Source organism: Rattus rattus, chromosome 5 (assembly GCF_011064425.1).
Source record: "Rattus rattus isolate New Zealand chromosome 5, Rrattus_CSIRO_v1, whole genome shotgun sequence".
In the NCBI taxonomy this organism is placed as follows: domain Eukaryota; kingdom Metazoa; phylum Chordata; class Mammalia; order Rodentia; family Muridae; genus Rattus; species Rattus rattus.
Window position 1 is genome coordinate 47,032,929 of NC_046158.1, and position 19,659 is coordinate 47,052,587.

Sequence of the window (19,659 nt, forward strand, 5' to 3'; positions counted from 1 at the left end):
GGGAATGGAAGAGGAGGAGAATCAATTTATGGAGGATTCTTTGAAGGTAAAGTTTTTACATTTAATTATTTTTTACTCATTTCATTATAAGTTATAGTAGGTCTGGAACTTGAGTTTTCATACAACTATAAGCATATGAATATAGAAATAACTTAATGGTTTTTATATTTTTTAAATATTTTATTATATATTTCTTTACTTACATTTCAAAGGTTATTCCCCTTCCCGGTTTCCTATCCATAAGCCCCCATTCCCTCCCCTGGTTTTCATATTTTACTTTGGTATTTAAGAGAATATTGCTTCAAATTTCTCATACTTTTTTCTCATATGCTAATTAAAAATTAGAAGAAAAGTTCTTATTAGTGAAGTAAATACTGCTCTGATGGAGGTTAAGTTACTGAGTCTAGACTATGATGTTTCTCTCTCCACACTCATGAAGGAAAGGGATAAAAATGTAAGGAATACTCTTCAAATATTGCTGTTTATTTTTAGTAGAGTGCTGGGAGCAAATCCAGGGCATTGTTCATGGTAGGCAAGAGTTTTTAAGTATTTTAGACTCAGTGATAGAGTGCTTGATAGTATGCATGGGACTCTGAGTTCAATCCTTCACACCAGGGAAGAAAAATTAGTGATAAATCTAAAATTACAGAAGTAAATATTGATCCATGATAAGTTCTTTCTTCCTTCATAACCTGACTTTGTCGTTTGTGTTTGACAATAAGGAACACATGGAGCCAGGCGTAGTAGCACTGGTCTGGAATACCAGCCCTGGGGCGGCTGAGGAAGGATTTGGAGGCCAACTTAGTTTAAAGGGCAATACCCTGTCTCAAATAAACAGGAAAACTTCCATTGTGAACAAGAATGGAAAATGAATTTTTGTGGGTATGATGTATATGCACATGTGTGAGCAAATGTGAGCATTTCCTCATGTGTACAGACTAGAGGAAGACATCAGGTGCTATACCATTCTGCCTTAGTCCTTTGAGACAGGGTCTGTCACTGAAGCCCAAGCCAGGCTCTCAGCGCTGAGGTTACAAGTATGCAATGGTCAACATGATTTTCTACATCCGTCCTCATGTTTGCACAGCAAGCCTCTTAACTACCAAGCCATCTCCAGCCTTGGACAATAAGTGTCTTGAAGCTTATATTTCCAATATAACTGAAAATTTTCTTCTCTTTATATAGATGAGAGTTTTGCTGTTAAACACAACAAAGAGTTTCTCTTATCAATGGCCAACAGAGGGAAGGATACAAATGGCTCTCAGTTCTTTATGTATGTATTTAAGGTCTCAAATATCCCTGCTAACCTTCCCCATTCCCTTTATAAGAGAGAGACTGTAAAATTATAGTAAAAGTCCCAGGTGATATAGCTTACTGAGAAAGTAATAAGTGGATTAAGGCATCCATTGTCAAAGAACAAACTCCGGAATCCATCCACCACATCAAGCACCATCCACTACTGTACCCAGCTTTCAATGTGGATTCTAGGGATCAAACTCACGCTTGTACACCAAATACTTTATCTGGCTGTGAGCAATTTTATATACCAGTATGTCTCTACATAAACAAATACCAGCCTTCAAACACATAGTTTTAAGGTTGAGCTTGAGAATAAAAGGGGGAGGGGTGCTTGGAAAAAAATGCATTGAACAATAAGTGTTTTCTTTAGATTCAGGTGAGTTTGTTTTGAAAGAGTCTCTTGACCAGGCTCCTTGAGCCCCATCTTAGCTTCCCCAGTACACGTACCATTATGCTCTTGTTTGGAGATGACCCAGTTTAATTCAGCTTGTCTTCAACGCAAAATTTTACTCACTATCATACATAACAAGCTCAAAAGCCTAGAGAAGTTAAATAACATGAGTAAGCCTGTTGGAACATGGAATCTCATGTATTAATTCCTGTGTTGAAGAAAACAGGAACACTAAGTACTGGTCACTTACTCCATGTGCTAGGTACTATAATTTTGAGATATTCCAGAGAGGTCGGGAACTTGGGTTTTCATGCAGAAGTGCCTACAATTAAATATATGAAACTAAGTAGACTATTTCTATTCAGGCTCAACAAATACATCTCAGAGCCATCAGATCGACAGTTCCCACCTCTCTCAATTGCTCTAAAACCCTCCACTTGAACTGTTTAAAAGGTTAGGGTGAAAAGTACTGTTGTTAAACCCATAAGTTAGAGAGATTTGGTAAATTTGGCAGTGCCAATATACCATAACATCATATAATCAGGAATATTTAATAAAAACCTAGTTACAAGTAGAAATACAAGTGGATGGAATAACTCTAATGTCAACTATTCATGTACTTACTAGTAAGTGGGTATGACTTTTGTATTCAGAACGAGCTTTAAAACCTGCATGGAAAATCCTCGCATTCATAATGAGGTTCTGCTATGTAAGGGCAGTACATGATTTCTTACTTTCAGTCACTCTTTTCTTTTTATAGAAGCTAACTTTGTTTTTGTTTTTATTCTTTTATCTGATGACTTCCAAAAGAACAACGAAACCAACTCCTCATTTAGATGGGTAAGGATTATTTTAATATCTTACAGCATATTTTACTTTGTTGTGTTAAAAGTAAGAAGCTTTTATTTAGTAACCTTTACTTGATGTTTTAGGCATCATGTTGTCTTTGGGCAAGTGATCTCTGGTCAGGAAGTTGTGAGAGAGATCGAAAACCAGAAAACAGATGCTGCTAGCAAACCGTTTGCTGAGGTTCGGATACTCAGTTGTGGAGAGCTGGTTCCCAAGTCTAAGGGTAAGAATGGGTGCACAGCTAAGGGTACTCTGGCTCAGATAAGCAGAGATTATAAGCATGGGGTTTTATGGGTTTAGATGTATTCTGTCAATTTTTCCTAATTTGTGGGTGCTCCTGCATGTGTGTCTATGTCAGAGCATAGCCTCATTTATGGTTCTTCAAAAGTCATGGACAATATACCATAAGTACAATAAGAAAATTATACTTGTAAAGAACTTTGCACAGTGTTTAGCATTTGTACGTCCTCTGCAGACAATTATTCACTACTTTCTTCAGTCTCTTTTGGGGAGTGGTGAGACAAGGTCTCGTCATGAAGACCTGAGTGTCTTGTATACATAGATATGTGCACGTACACAGGTGCCTCTGCCCTCCAAGTGGTGGGACCTCTGTTTCAAATTCAAATATAGGTCACATCTGCTAGAATGTTTGTTTTGGAAACATGCCTTTATTCCAGTCGAATTGCTGTATTAGAAAATTTTGCTGGACTGAAGAGATGGCTCAGTGGTTAAGAGTACTGACTACTCTTCTAGGACTCCTGAAGTCAAATCCTAGCAACCACATGGTTGCTCACAACCATCTGTAATAAGATCTGATGCCCTCTTCTGGTGTATCTGAAGACAGCCACAGCATACTTATATATAATAAATAAATCTTTAAAGAATTTTGCTTATGTATAATCTTGTCTACACACAAAGTAAATGCACAAAACTTGACTTGACTAATTGCCTTTATAGGTATATACAAAAAGTGTAATTTCAAGAGCAAACTTCTGTTATTTTTAGAGTCATTAGACTTATTTTTTTTTTAACTTCTTAGTAATTTAGTCTAAGTAAAACTAAATCACTACTTTTGTTTTCTGTCTTTTTAAAATATGTCACCAATGAAGGTTTTGAGTATTCCTGATGTTTTCCTGTAGTCCACTTTTTGTTTTGTTTTGCTTTTTTAGGCAGGGTTTTTCTGTGTAGCCTTGGCTGATCTGGGACTTGCTCTGTAGACAACACTGGCCTGAAACTCAAAGGGATACTCACAGCCTCCCAAGTGCTGGAATTAAGGTTCATCTCTACACCTAGCTAACTGCCATTAGGCTGGCCTCAAATTTATTACCTTCTAATTCTCATTCTGTTTCTGCTTTCCAAGTGCTAGAATTACAGATAAGTATCACCACACCAAAGCCATTTGTTCTTAATTTTCCTTAATGTAGTGCTTTATAGGAATATGTGTGTTGTGTTACACCAGAATCAATTGTGTCGCTCCCAAATCTTTCTGCTTTTTGTTCATATTAGCTAATTTAATTTCTAAATCCATACAACCTTTACAGTCATAGATTATCTATAAACAGCAATACCTGTTTGCTGTTAACCTTATTTTCTGAAATGTGCGAAGATAGAGCTCATATCTAAATTTCTCCCAGAACTTTTCAATATACTCTATAAATACAGTACATTTTCTCCATTTCCTGGCATGGTATTTAGTACATATTGTATACTGCTCATTTAAATGTATTGGTAGACTTTAAAGATTACATCTCTTTGTTGTAATCCTAATATGACTTAATCATATTTTAAAATTTTGATTAACACAGAATTTGAAACTTAGCTACTATCTACTGGACTAATAGAATAATATTGATGTTGAAATGCCTTTTATACCTTTTTTTTCTTTTCTTTTTTTTTGGCCTTTTTATTCTTTGTTCTTTGACATTCTCAATCTCCTCCAGCCCACCCCCTGACAAAAGATTGGAATGAAAAGGGTATATCAGTTAGGTTTATTCAAAATAACATTGATGAACTTGAAAAAGAAGGGTTAAGGCCTGTCAAAGCTCAAATTGAAGGTACTTTCCCTAAAACAATTTATTTTCTTTTTATGGTTAATGTCTGAAAATTGAACAAATTCCATCACTATAAAAAACAGATCTCAGTCTCTTTCTGGTTTTCTTCAAAGGTCATTTAAGGTATATTTTATACACTTGGTAGGAAGTATAGGTACATTTTAAAGTTATAAGGTCATTTAAGGTATATTTCATACACTTGGTAGAGAGAATGAGCTTTTAAATCAGCTTTTGAGTTAGCAAGTTGTCTTAGCAAGTGACAAGGCTGGCAGTACTCAGTACTAGAAACCACATACATAAGGAGAAAAAGAATGATTCCATGACAACTTTGCACATGCGTGCACACACATTATAATAAATAAAAAACAGTGTGATATGCTTTTTTTTTTTTTTTTAAGAATTCCAATGCAAAATAAAAGTGGGAGCTGGTGAATGAAAGTTTCTTAATTATGGGATAAAGTATTTGACACAGTCAAATTACTTTGATGGATATATTATTTTCATTTTACCTAGAAATTATATATGTTTGGTATTTCTTTGACTTATATTCATTGTGAATTAATTTTCTTTTAAAAACATTTTTAAAAGTTTGATATCTCCTACCCTTTGGTTATTAAAAGTATATATAAGTAGGTTTTTCAGTTTTTGTGTCTTCATACCCACTGCTTTAACAGCTTTAATGACCTTAGGTTCAGATTAATAATTGAATTCATGAGACAATATAGGTTTAATTCTACACAAAGTTGACTTAGCTTTCAGAAAGGAGATAGAGGACACCATGAAATAGCATGGCTGGTTTAACAGTAGCCTTTTGAGAGTTCATGATTTCTATACACAGCTTTATTATGCCCCAAGAACCTTCTACTTGATAGAGAACATGACTAGGAAGGCATGTTCAGCTTTTATACCTTGTTCCCATGTGCCGGTATGGTGCTGCTTCATAATGATCATGAATCAGAATCAGAGGCCAAGGTTTTTTGTTTTTGTTTTTGTTTTTTTTTTTTCGGAGCTGGGGACTGAACTCAGGGCCTTGCGCTTGCTAGGCAAGCGCTCTACCACTGAGCTAAATCCCCAACCCCGAGGCCAAGGTTCTTAGTCAAAGACAGTAACTTCAGAGAGAAGCTTTTTTTATTTTGGGTTTAATATGCTACAATAGATACTGAGTGAAGAAATACCAGGCCTGTAACAAGGAAGCCAATGGAGTCCAAAGATGCAGTTTTTTCTCCTTTAATCTTGTTCAATTATATTATAGAGAATATTAATACATGTAAGTAGGTATAATGGGCATATTCATCACCCAGCTTCAACAGTTCACACATAGACAGTTTTGTTTTACCTACCTCCAGATAGTTCTCCCCTCACCAACGTTTACTTGGAAGGCAGGGTTTGACTATATTGCCACACTTGACTCAAATTTCTGGATGTGTATGAGTCATCGATTGGACTTGGCTGTTTTCCTATTTGAAGCTAATTTCAGATACAGTTTTTAAATTTTTTATTTCATGTGCATTTGAGTGAGAGTGTCAGATACCCTGGAACCGAAGTTTCAGACAGTTGTGAGCTGTCTTGTGGATGCCATGGATTGAACTCAGGACTTCTGGAAAAGCAGCCAAAGCTCTTAACCACTGAACCATCTCTCCAGCACTCAAGATACATGTTTTATCTATAGATATTTTACTTTTTTCCCTAAGAAGGACTTTTAAAGGATAGCCAGTGCCATAATCTTACATGCTCCTTTGATCAAAACGTAGCAATGTCTGGTTTCTTAATGTTAGTCGTTTTGTTGCTTGAGTCTGGACTTAAGGCTTGAACATTGAAATTGGTATTGAAGTTGTGTTTGTTTGTTTGGGCCAGGCATAACTGTAGTCCCAGCTACTTGGGAGGCTGAGGCATATTAAGGCCAGGGGCTTGCCATACAGCTAGGTCATTGTGATGTGGCTTTTTCATAATTCTACTTTTCATGTTTTTTTTTTTTTTTTTTTTTTTTTTTTTAAGATTTATTTCATGGATGCGAGAGTTCCCTGTTGCTGTCTTCAGACACACCAGAATTGGGCAATTGGGCATCAGATCCCAATACAGATGGTTGTGAGCCACCATGTGGTTGCTGGGAATTGAACTCAGGACCTCTAGAAGAGCAGTCAGTGCTCTTAACCATTGAGCCATCTCTCCAGCCCACTTTTCATAGTTTTATGCTTCTGTTTCAAATCCCGTTTCAAATTCCGTTAGTAGATCCATTTAGAAAACTGAAGATGAGCTTTGTTTTGTTTTATTCCCCAGTCCCTGCCCCCAGCCCCCTTTTTTTGAGACTAGGAGTCATGCAGGGCTGACTGGTTTTTCTCTGCTCCGCAATTGGTGTTCATTCAGTGCTTCCTTGGGAGTTTCCAAAAGACACACCATTGTAGTGCCTGCATTGCTCATTGCTGGAACTCTTCTGAGAAGAAGCAGCATCCCTTTGTGTATTGATAAAATCATATGTAGGAAAGGCAGAATGGTTTATTTATATTTTAATTGATTAATACCATCATGACCTGATGGTTTTAAGTCTATCTTTTGCTAATTTGTTGAAATTCCTCTTTCTGTATATGCATGTTGACCCCTTTCTGGCCTAAATAAGTATTTTCAAGTCCATCCTGGTTTGAGTTAGAACACTTTTAAATGGGTCAGATTTTACCTTTTGAAAAATTCATATGCCCTATGTGTGATAATTTTACTTATGTTAATATGTTCTTTAAAGCATCCAAGTTTCAAGACATTTTAAAACATTACTTCCTGAGCTGAGAAGATGGCTTAGTAGGTAAATGTGCTTGTCATGTAAGTTTGCTGACCTTAGTTCAGTCCCTGAGCCTACCTAAAAGTGGAACTCTACAGAATTGTCCTCTAACCATGGTACGCACATCATAGCACATGATAGTAATAACAAAATAATATTTAAGAAATTGATTGCCTGGCCAGGTTTGGTGGCACATAACCTTTAATCCCAGTACTCAGGAAACAGAGGCAGGCAGATATCCAGGTTTGAGGCCAGCCTGGTCTATAGAGTGAGTCCAAAAGAAAAGGATTGATTCCTTAACTCAAAATAAAATTTCAACCTGAAACTTTTTTGTAGAGACTTTTTAAAAAAAGGTTTATTCATGTATGTATGAGTACTCTGTATGCATACATGCCTGCATGCCAGAAGAGGGCATCAAATCTCATTATAAATATTTGTGAGCTGCTGTGTGGGTGCTGGGAATTGACTCGGGTCCTCTGGAAGAACAGCCAGTGCTTTTAACCTCCCAGCCATCTCTTTAGTTCTTTGTAGAAACTTTTAAACATAGTTAGTATTGATAAATTACTTCTGATTATGAGATTGTGCTTTGGGGCTTGGGGATTTAGCTCAGCGGTAGAGCGCTTGCCTAAGCAAGCACAAGGTCCTGGGTTTGTCCCCAGCTCCAAAAAAAAAAAAAAAAAAAAAAAGACATTGTGCTTTAAGCTCTGTTTCTAATCATTAGAGGAATGCTCACTCAGTCATGAAGTTGCAGCTTGGTGCCAGTGAAGTATACCTTCCTGTGTTGACATAGTAATGTGTTTAGTTTTGTTTTTGTTTTTGTTTTTTTGTTTTTTTGGGTTTTTTTTGTTTGTTTGTTTGTTTTTTGTTTTTTTAAGTTTTCACCTTCAGTTTTGATATAGAAGAAACGGAAAACTATAATACTAGAAACTGAGGAATCTTAGATGTTACTCTTTTTCTTAAAAGTTTTCTGGGGTTGGGGATTTAGCTCAGTGGTAGAGCGCTTGCCTAGCAAGCTCAAGTCCCTGGGTTCGGTCCCCAGCTCCGAAAAAAAGAAAAGTTTTCTGTTCAAATGTTTCATAAAATTAGCATGATTTAGCATTTGGAGCTTGATTATTTTCAGAAATAGTTTGGCTTAATAGAATTCTGGTTCATGAGTCTAGAAGTTTATAGGTTCTAACCTCAAGCCCTGACTGTTTTGCTCTTCTGAGTTGAGATGACTGAATGAACAAAATATCTAATATTGGACATAACAAAAATTTATAGAAAAAGTTAAGTTTTTACTTCGTAAGTTTGTCTGAAATTACTGAGTAGAATCTTTTGCTTTTAAAGTTAAGAAAGAAGAGAAGAAAAGGCATAAGTCATCATCTTCGTCATCGTCCAGTGATTCAGATAGCTCAAGTGATTCTCAGTCCTCCTCTGATTCTTCTGATTCTGAAAGCGCTTCTGAAGAAAAATCCAGAAAAAGGAAAAAGAAACATAGGAAAAATTCCCGAAAGCATAAGAAGGAGAAGAAGAAGAGAAAGAAAAGCAAGAAAAGGTCTGTAATACTAGTGTTGTCTATTAAAGTTTTTTTTTTAAAAAAATCAGTTATGTAAGAACATTAAAATAGAAAGGTTTTATAAGAGTGATATGAGATCATGCAACAGAAGTTCTTAGTTAATTTTATGTTCTTCCAGTGAAGTGATGCTTTTGGTTTTAGGTTACAGGGCTCTTAGATTGGTTTCATTGAGGCATTTCCAGTTCCTCAGGCTGCCTCAAATTCAGTTATTCTGCCTCATCCCCTGTTGCATGGCAAAACTTTTCCTGAGAAGATGCAACAAACATATCTACTTGCCCCAGACAGGAATCCATGACAGAATAAAGTATGGTATTACCAAAGTCTAATTGGTGAACTAGTGAGTTTTATTGGGGTTACTCACAAGAGCAGAAATTACTCAGTCACATCACCAAAAGCCTACCGCAGCATAGGTGACAGCTCATAAAGCTAGGAACCTGAAGCACATTGCATATCCTGCAGGCAGGTCAACAGGTTGCATCATGTCCTTTTCAGGTAGCAGAATTTGTCTAAACCTCTTCCAGGCAGCTTGATCAGTTTCTGCTTCTAAGCAACTGATCTGGTCTAAGAATCATTTGCAGTTTGTCTTGTCTGAGAATATTTGCAGCTTGGCTCTGCTTTTGCAGGAAGAGACTTAATAGTTTTGTCAGTTTCAGGGACTTCCTGAACAGTTTTGAGTTGGTTACTTTCCTGATTAAGTAGCTTCCTGCAGGATAGAATGGTTTTTTTTTTGTTTGTTTGTTTGTTTGGTTGGTTGGGTTTTTTTTGTTTTTTGTTTTTTTTTTTTTAGATTTATTTATTTTATGTATGTACGTACACTGTCTTCAGACATACCAGCAGAGGTCATCAGATCCCATTACAGATGGTTGTGAGCCACCATGTGGTTGCTGGGAATTGAACTCAGGACCTCTGGAAGAGCAGGCAATGCTCTCAACCGCTGAGCCAGGATAGAATGTTTTAATCTTAGAGGAAACTGTTATATCATATCCTAGTAGTAATGATTGTAGGTATACAACATCACTCCAGGTTTGGATTTTTTTTTTTTTAAAAGATATGTGAATTACAGCAAACCAACAATTATGTCCTTACTTTGTAGCAGTACATATAGGTCCCTTTTTCTCTCTTTTGCTTTGGTAGAAGTATATGAATTGAGAACAGATGATTCTGTCACTATTTTCTGCTTTTGTTTGAAATGTATTTATATTAAAACTTAATAGACCTATTACCTCAAAAGCAACTAATTTCTTTAGTCTTTGTTTGTATGTGCATAGATGCTTGCATACTCTGCCCACAGAGGTCAGAAGAGGGTATCAGATCCCCTGGAACTAGAGTTGAGAAGGTTTTGAGCTGCCATGTGGGTGCTGCCTATTGAACCTGTGTCCTCTGGAAGAGCAGCCAGGGCTTTTCACTACTGTGCCATCTCTCCAGCCCCATCCTGTATTTTAAATTTCTCAGAATGTATTACCTACAGAGTTCCATATTTTAGTATATCTTATAGATATGTATTTTTGAGTTTGATAGCAAGTGGTTTTTTTTTTTTTTTTGTTTGTTTGTTTGGTTGGTTGGTTGAGTTGGTTGGTTGGTTAGTTAGTTGTGGGGAATGAAGGAAAAATTTTTACCACATGGTCACATCTTTGAAAGGGACAGGTTGATATATGTATTTTGATACTAAAGAAATGTTGGGTTGATGAGATGAGTCGGCATGTAAAGGCCTAGCAGTCAAGCCTCCTGACCTGAATTTACCCTGGACTGAGATAATGAAAGGGAAAGATGGTTCCTGCAGTTATTCTCAGACCTCTCATGTGTACCATGGCATGGGTGCTTATGTACACAGTAACTGAAAGTGTAATGTCAAAAGAAAAGAAATGCTAACAATTGGAAACTTTAGGTAGGTACGTGAGAACCAAATAGAACTTACTTTGATGTTACCTGTTAGCCCGTCCAGTGAAAGTGAAGCAGAAAATGTTGATGCACAGCCCCAATCTACTGTCCGTCCAGAAGAGATCCCTCCTATACCAGAAAACAGATTCCTAATGAGGAAGAGTCCTCCTAAAGCTGATGACAAGGAAAGGAAAAACAGAGAGAGAGAAAGAGAAAGAGAGTGGTGAGTGTGTGTATTTTATAGTTGTGTTACGTGTTACCATACATGTTTTTGGTTTTGATAGTATTAAACTGGAGAACTTATCCCAATGAAATCTTATTTTAATTAGAAAAAAAAGTTCTGCAGTGTAAATAGTATGTGTTAGGTGGCATTCCAAATGGCATTAGTAACAAGATAATGTTAAACCAGTAAAACAAGATGGTATTTTGGTATGTTGGTCGTATAATGTTTTAAAAAGACTCATTTTGCTATTTTTTCATTCTGTGTATGTGAGCACACATAGGTATATACATGTGTTCATATGAGTGTATATGTGTTCATATGTTCTATGTACAAGGGTGCAAGACCCCTCCTGTTCCACAAATAGATTTCTAATGAGTAAAGGTCCTCTGAAGCTAATAACAAAACAAGAAAAACAGAATGGTATGTAAATGTGTGTACTTTCCCTTGGACCCTGACCCTATGGTTTAAGGAGAGACTTGACTCCTACAAGTTGTTCCAAGTATGAGAACCGTAGTTTCATTGCTGAAATCTCTTTTAATAAAAGCTGGGGACAGTGGCATGCTTGTGATCCCAGTTCTGGGGAGGTAAAGATGGGTGAACCCTTGGGCTTTGCTGACCAATGAAATTAGCTTACCCAGTAAACTCCAGGCAGTTAGAGATCCTGTTTCAAAAAACTAGTTGAAAGGCTCCTAGGGAATGACACCCAAGGTCACCTCAGATCTCTCTACACAAACAGGTGTACCTGAATTTCCATGCATGTGTATTCACACACACACACCAAAAAAGAAAATGAACCTTGTTTTATAAGTTCGTATAAAACTCTTGCTCTCCAAACCTGACTTAATTATACTGTAATGAAATTTGGGATATTCAATTACTTTGAATATTTTTACATAAATTTATTAATGTTATCAACTTTATTGTTTTTTATGAGTCATTTTAATAATGATGTGGAGGGCTGAAGAGGTGGCTCAGAGGTTAAGAGCACTGGCTGTTCTTTTAGAGGTTCTGAGTTCAGTTCCCAGCAAATACATGGTGGCTCATATCACTCTATAATGCCATCTGGTGCCCTCTTGTGGGCCTGCAGCATAGAACACTGTATACATAATAAATGTTTAAAAATGATGTGGGAGGGGTTGGGGATTTAGCTCAGTGGTAGAGCGCTTGCCTAGGAAGCGCAAGGCCCTGGGTTCGGTCCCTAGCTCCGAAAAAAAGAACCAAAAAAAAAAAAAAAAAATGATGTGGGAAAAGTTTTAAAATTTTCAAATATTTTTTAGTCATGATGAGAAATTTAGTTATAAATGGAAAAATTATAAGCATGGTACAATAAAAATATGCCACACTTTGCATAATACACAAAAGAGCTTTAAAGTTAGACTGATTTTGATTCATTGAGTAAAACAAAGAGTAAAGGAAAACTATGTGAATACTAAAGTTAAATGTTTCAAATATCACTTATATTAATGTTATTGAGTTTATTTTATGTATAAATTAGTTTCATGTTTGAAATAATATCATAATACGAATAATATTTGGCTGATTCAGACCAACTTGTCTCTGCCTAATATATATTGCTTAAATGTCCATTATTTTTTTACTAATGCACAAATGTTCATGGGAGATAAAACATTTTGTAGTTTTCCTTTCTCTTAGTTTGGAAGCCCTCTGGGCTATATTATATTTTAGCTTCCTTGGCATTATCAAATTAGCTTCACCTTATTAATAAGTATTTCTTTCCAAGATCAATCGCATTCCGCCTATGGTATAGCCATAGACATTAATGCCTACTGGGATCTGATAGCATTTTGTGCTAAAATCTTCTAATTATATAAAGGAATTTAAATGTATTCATTTAGATCAGTAAAGTTATAGTGTGAAGATTCCTCTTTATAAAAGTAATATGCTTAAACTTTCCCTTTGCTTGCTTCTAGTAACCCACCTAACTCCCAGCCTGCCTCATACCAGCGACGATTCTTAGTTACTAGGTCTGGCAGGAAGATTAAAGGAAGAGGACCAAGGGTAGGTGATTCTTTGTCAGAATGTTAATAATACTGCATGTGTCTTTCTTAAAGAGTTCAGAGTGCTGGGGTATGGCTCAGTGCTTGTAGAACATGTAGATGGCTCTGAATTTATGATCCTCAGCACTATAAGGAAAAAGAAGTTTCATACTTTAAAAACTATTCTTAAGTGCCATATTACTATTGAAGTTACTAAAAATTCAGGAGATGTACAGTTTTAAAATTATACATCCCTTAGATTATATACTTATGTGGCTTAAAATGGGATTGAGATGGATGTGGTGTCTCATAGCTTAGACTAAGGCAGGAAGATTGCTGTGAGTTTGAGGCCAGCCTAGTCTACATACTGAGTTTCAGGTCAGTTTGGGCTTAGCATAAGACCCTGTCTCAAAAATAAATAGCATTAAAATAAAATCAGAATGTAAAGGGTATTGAAATCTTTTGACTTTTGGTAATTTTCTACCCACGATAGCTCTATTCTTACCAAGAACCAAGTAAAAATTAATGATCATCTTTCTCTTTCTCTCTCTCCTAAATTTCGTATTAGAATTTAAGTAATTTTTTTCAAAGATTCTTTTTTTTTTTTTTCAAAGAAACTTAACTATACTTTATCTCTTAGATCTTGGCCTCTTACCCTGTAGTTGTTCTACTATCTACAGTCTACCGAATACAGCATTTCCTGTCTGGTTGGTTCCAAGTTACAAAATCCATTAAATCCTCTCAGTCATTACTTAGTATCTCTCCTTACAATATTCTCTATTGTTTCATCCTATCTTTTCCTGTCTCTTAAGCCAGTCTATCTTAAATGTAGACTACTGTTTTTTATCTTGTACTGACCTATACGTCAAGACTCTGGTTCATTTTAAATTGCATATACTCCTTAGACAGGCTCTTTTACTCTCAATGGATATCGATAGTTCCCAGCTCCATCTGCTCTTGGCACCAGAAGTTTATTTGGCTAATGATCACCTCAGACTTAGCATCCAGAGAGTGCAGCGTAACCACTTACTCTTCAGAGCCATAGCTCTTTCAGCTGCTCCTCACAGGGACTCACGCAACCGACCACCTGTGTACTTGTTTCCCTAGAGCCAAAATCATTCTTACTCTCTTTTAATTTTACACAGCTTATTTATGTCAACTTCTGTCATTTTTGTCTCCCCACTACTCTGACAGGTATCTGCATCTATAAATCTTTACTCTATGCTGACTTAAATTAGAGTGGCTTCCAAGCTTGTATTTGGTAGAAGTGTTGTTGTTGTTGTTGTTGTGTTGTTGTTGTTGTTGTTGTTGTTTTTAATCTGTCAGTATGGATTTAAACTTAAACAAACTTAAATGATTACAGGCCCTAAAAGAGCTTTTGTTCATGTGAGTTAGAGTTATCAATATTCTTTTAGAAACTAGAGCTAAGAAATACTCACCACAAAAGTAAGTAACTATGAAAGTAGTTACATCAAAGAATATTTTTATAGTCTGAGTGATGATGACGTGACAAGTGGGAAGGGCTATGCTGTATTTAACAATAGTCACAGTAGTCAATAAAAAGTGCGAGTCTGGGCTGGAGATAAAGCTCCAGTGATGGAGCGTTTGCCCAGTGTGCAGAAGGCCTTAAGTTGAATTGCTAGCACTTTGTGCATTGGGCAAGTCTGACTATGTTACTCCTGTAGTATTGACTTGAGGATAAATGAAAAATAGCATAGACTGAGCCCTCACAAAAACCTATTCTGTTTATTTCCTCGGTATTGTCTTAGTAAGGGTTTTACTGCTGTGAACAGACACCGTTATCAAGGCAAGTCTTATAAAAGGCAACATTTAATTAGGGCCAGCTTGCAGGTTCAGAGGTTCAATTCATTATCATCAAGGTGAGCATGGCAGCATCCAGGCAGACATAGTACAGGAGGAGCTGAGTGGTCTACATCTTCATCTGAAGGATTTTAGTGGAAGAGAAGGCTTCCAGGTGGCTAGGATGATGGTCTTAAGCCCACATCCACAATAACACACCTACTCCAACAAGGCCACACCTCTAAATACAGCCACTCCCTGGGCCAAGCATGTACAAACTATCACAAGTGTGGTCAAGTTTTACTTTCTCTTGGGATTTTTAGCTTTAGCCATACTTGACCTGTCTTGTGAGTATTTCTAAAATAATGCTGTTTCTGTCCCAGAATCTTCAATGTACAGCTTTCTTACATCTTCCATGTAAGCTTCATCTTTGCTTAGGTAACTTACCATAAACATTCTTTTATTTTTAGCTTTTATTATTTTACATGATCACATTCCTATACTGAGATATCTCTTTGATTCTTTTACCACCATTTCTCCTTCTGAAATCATTCTATTGTAGTTTAATGTGTGTGATTATATATCCACTCGTTTTTTTCCTTTAACTTTGTAGAATGTTAAGTTCTAAGACATCAACATCTGCTATAACTTGGCTTACTGATATTTCTTTAGTAAAGTGGTTAGCCATTCATCCAAAAAACTGAGTAACGTTTAGTTGAACGAAAGGCTTCTGTGTGTTTATTCTGTTTCTCATGATGCTTGCCTAGGAAAGAGATGTAAATGTCACCTTCAAGTAAGAACTTAGGGATTACAGTAGTTAACATACAGACTATTCTAGTACCGGTTAGCAGGACTGTTTCCAGCAATGCCTGAGTTTCTGTAGGTGTTGTTTCTTACTTGAAATTTATGGTAAGACTGCCCATGTTCGTGATTGGGGATTTAGCTCAGTGGTAGAGTGCTTAAGGCCCTGGTTCAGTCCTCAGCTCAAAAAAAAAAAAAAAAAAAAGACTACCTGAAAGCCAAGACATTGTGATTATTTGGAGGATTAGATTCAAGAGTTTGATGTATGTTAACTACACGTTCCTATCTCATTATTCCTAATTTTAGCAAGTTCAGAAAGCATAGAAACCTCATTTTATTTCAACAATAGAAATAAGTATGTATCTTAGTTATGGTATCGCTTTTAAATTTTTATGTGGTCTTTTTTTTCCCTTTTTATTTTCTTAAGCGTTATCGAACTCCTTCCAGATCCAGATCGAGGGATCGATTCAGACGAAGTGAGACTCCTCCACATTGGAGACAAGAGATGCAGAGAGCTCAGAGAATGAGGGTGTCAAGTGGTGAAAGATGGATCAAAGGGGATAAGTAAGATTTTACTGTTATTTAAAATTAATGATACTTTTTTACTGTTGCACAGAATGATTTTATTAGGAACCAGTTTATTTCTGTATACCTTAGAGAAAACACAGTAGCATGATAGCTTATAATTATGCTTTTCCTAATAATACTTCCAAATATCTTTTCTTCCTTTACTTTTTAGGAGTGAGTTAAATGAAATAAAAGAAAATCAAAGAAGCCCAGTTAGAGTAAAAGAGAAAAAAATAACAGATCATAGACACATGTCTGAGAGTCCAAACAGAAAAATAGAGAAGGAAAAGAAAGTTAAAGACCATAAATCTGAAAGCAAAGAGAGAGACATCAGAAGAAATTCAGAAAAAGATGATAAATATAACAAAAACAAGGTGAAGAAAAGGGGCAAATCCAAGAGTAGGAGCAAGAGCAAGGAGAGATCCAAGAGTAAGGAGCGAGACTCAAAGCACAGTAGACACGAAGACAAGAGGGTGAGGTCCAGAAGTAAAGAAAGGGATCACGAGACTACTAAAGAAAAAGAAAAACAGTTGGATTCTAAAGGGAAAGATCAGGAAAGGAGTAGAAGCAAAGAGAACTCCAAACAGGTAGAATCGAAAAGTAATGAACATGATCATAGCAAAAGTAAAGAAAAGGATAGACGTGCACAGTCTAGGAGTAGAGAACGGGATCTAACTAAAAGCAAACACAGTTACAACAGTAGAACAAGGGAGCGAAGCAGAAGTAGGGACAGGAGCAGAAGAGTGCGGTCCAGAAGCCATGACCGAGATCGCAGCAGAAGCAAGGAGTACCATAGATACAGAGAACAGGAGTATAGGAGGAGAGGAAGGTCACGAAGCCGGGATCGAAGAACACCAGGACGATCGAGAAGTAAAGATAGGAGGAGAAGAAGGAGGGATTCCCGGAGCTCAGAGAGAGAAGAAAGTCAAAGTAGAAACAAAGAAAAATATAGAAGCCAAGACAGTAAGAGTTCACACAGAAAAGAAAATTCTGAGGGCGAGAAAAGAATGTACTCTAAAAGTCGTGATCATAGTAGCTCAAATAATAACAGGGAAAAAAAGGCTGACAGAGATCAAAGTCCAGTGTCCAAAACAAAGCAAAGCAGTCAGGACAATGAAGCGAAGTCCTCCACGTTAAAAAATCAAGAGGACGAGAAGACCAGATCCCCAGTGGAGAAAGAAAACCAAAAATCAAAGGGTCAAGAAAATGACCATGTACATGACAAAAATAAAAAATGTGATCATGAATCGAGCCCTGGAACAGATGAAGACAAAAGCGGATGAGTGAGTTGTGTACACTTATTCCTTCCTGTCTCAGATTTTACGTTTTCAAGAGCCTCCCTTTCTTGTTGTTTTCATTGTTTGGAGTTGTTTTATGTTTGTGTCCCCCCCACCCCAACCCACCCCTTTTTTTTAATGTGGACTTTATTGAGTTGATCTTTTGATAATCTGCTACCTGGATAATTTGTACTGCTACAGTTTTAATAAACTTGAAATGAAAAGCAAAACAAGGCTTTGGTGTAGTACTGTGTGCTTGTTAAGCTCCTGTGCAGTCATTTCCGTGTTGCAGCAGTCCGCAGCAGCCGACTTTGCTTAGTCAGCCACTTGGAAACAACCTCAACTGTGGGTTGCAGTACATTGTTATACAGGCTGTGTTTCTTTTGATACAAATCCCTTTAGAAACCACTTGAAGTTTTGTATAGCCTTTTGAGTTTTGGTTTTTCATTTCTAATTCATAGGCTTATAGCAGTTTCTCGAATTAACAGAAGCAGGATCCTTATATGTGATCTCAAACCTTCACTTGATTTTACAGTTATTTGTGCTTTAGTTGCTTTTTTGTGCTTTATACCTTACACTTTACAATTCCAGCTGTAGCTTGTTCCTTACTATTGTCCGCGTTGCTCTGTGAGCTGTAAGAATGAGGTGAATGCTGTTTTCAGTTGGTGTGCTGATTGAGCTTGAGTTGCTGTTATACAGCATTTGACAGAAATTAGACCCTGGAAGACCAGACTGTAATTTTCAATTCTTTGTTGTTTTTGGTGGGAAGAGCTGAAATTATTGCTTTTTAAAAACATGTTATTACCTTTTTCTACAATTTAAAAAATTCATTTCTCATTAAAACATACTACTTGTGTAGGTCCTTCTTAAGCTAGACAGATTCTAAAAAGCGTTAGTATTGGAAATAAGATTTCCCTATTTTGGCTATTAGCCTATATCACATGGAGTGTTAATTCTGCATGATTTGGGTTTTGTTTTTAAACTTGGACTGACTTCTCTAATTCTCATAGCTGTTAATCTGAAATGTCAAGAAGATGCATCTCTCTATATCTGTACCATGATAGGCTGTAGCATGTTTGTGACTCTGGTTTTTTCTGTTCAGATGGCTTTAGACCAGTTTACTGTTAACATTATTTTACCTTGGCATGTATAACATTGCCATATAGATTAGAATAGAACGTTGCAAAATATACCGTACAGAGTTAAACACTAAACATAGCCAAAGTCCATTCAGAATTTTGTGTGTTGTATTTTACTATTTTTGTGATGTGTGGTCTTTTATTCTGTAATATCCTTCTAAATAAAACATTGAACATCCAGCAAATACAAAACCTGCCTCATTTGAGAAATATTTCAAAAATCCCATTACCAGTAGCCTTTAGAAAGTTTTGTACTCTAATAGTTGTCAGTATAGTGTCAACTCTCACCAAGGTAGCTTCTTGGTAAACCCAGTAGCTTTCAGTGATATTTGTACTGAATAAAGTGATGCTTGATATACTTCCCATTGTTGATTATCATGGTGAGATATATTTGGCATTGTAGCTGGTACAGAATGAAGAGCACAGTGATTGTAGAGCTATTTGGAACATCCTAAAGCAAATACCCACAATGGATTCTTTACAAATTGTTTTTCTTGATGGGAAAAATTAATATATACATGATCTGTTACATGTCTTAAACAAGGTGATTATGTCTTAAACTCAGTTGTGTCTTAAAATATATCCCAAACTACCTGATCTTTAAGAAAGGACTTTCAACGAATATTTTAAAGTTCAGATAAAGTAAAATTACTTTTTTTTCCTGATCTAGAGCTTTACCTGTTAACACAGACATTATAAACAAGACTTTCCAGTTCTTTGGGAAAGTAGACATGGGAGAGAAGTAGTAATGTCTGTAAATCCTCCAAGAGAGCAGCTCAGTGCTGAGCAATTATGGGCTCCCCCGACTCCTGCTTTGTTAGTTGTTTTTTTTTTCTTCAACATAACGTAAGGGGGTAAAAAGTTGAGAGAAGACAATCACCTAGATTTTTTTTTTTTTCAGAATAAAAAGTGCATCTAAAAAACCATTCAACAGCATTAATTGTACCCCAAGATTTCCAGTTATCTAATTGCACAAAGCTCAAGTCTTTGTTTTAGAAGTTATGCTAGTAGGTTTTTAGTTATTTGCACAACATATTCCTAAAACTATTTCCTATTTCA

General features: G+C 36.4%; 1 protein-coding gene across 9 annotated transcripts in view; it reads left to right on the forward strand.

Moving 5' to 3' along the window:
• The window catches only part of Ppig (peptidylprolyl isomerase G), a 28,565-nt gene extending 9,780 nt beyond the window's left edge, over window positions 1–18,785 (forward strand). For 8 of the 9 annotated variants that reach the window (XM_032903445.1, XM_032903448.1, XM_032903439.1 and 5 more), the window contains 9 exons: window positions 2–46; window positions 1,186–1,273; window positions 2,501–2,530; window positions 2,623–2,762; window positions 8,690–8,897; window positions 10,852–11,019; window positions 12,951–13,038; window positions 16,045–16,181; window positions 16,357–17,694. In XM_032903445.1, the coding sequence (XP_032759336.1) occupies window positions 2–46; window positions 1,186–1,273; window positions 2,501–2,530; window positions 2,623–2,762; window positions 8,690–8,897; window positions 10,852–11,019; window positions 12,951–13,038; window positions 16,045–16,181; window positions 16,357–17,467 (2,015 nt within the window). In that variant the 3' untranslated portion in view covers window positions 17,468–17,694. Of the gene's footprint in view, window position 1; window positions 47–1,185; window positions 1,274–2,500; window positions 2,531–2,622; window positions 2,763–8,689; window positions 8,898–10,851; window positions 11,020–12,950; window positions 13,039–16,044; window positions 16,182–16,356 lie in introns of all 9 variants that reach the window. The other variant, XM_032903440.1, reaches the window with a different exon arrangement.
• Window positions 18,786–19,659: the final 874 nt, after the last annotated feature.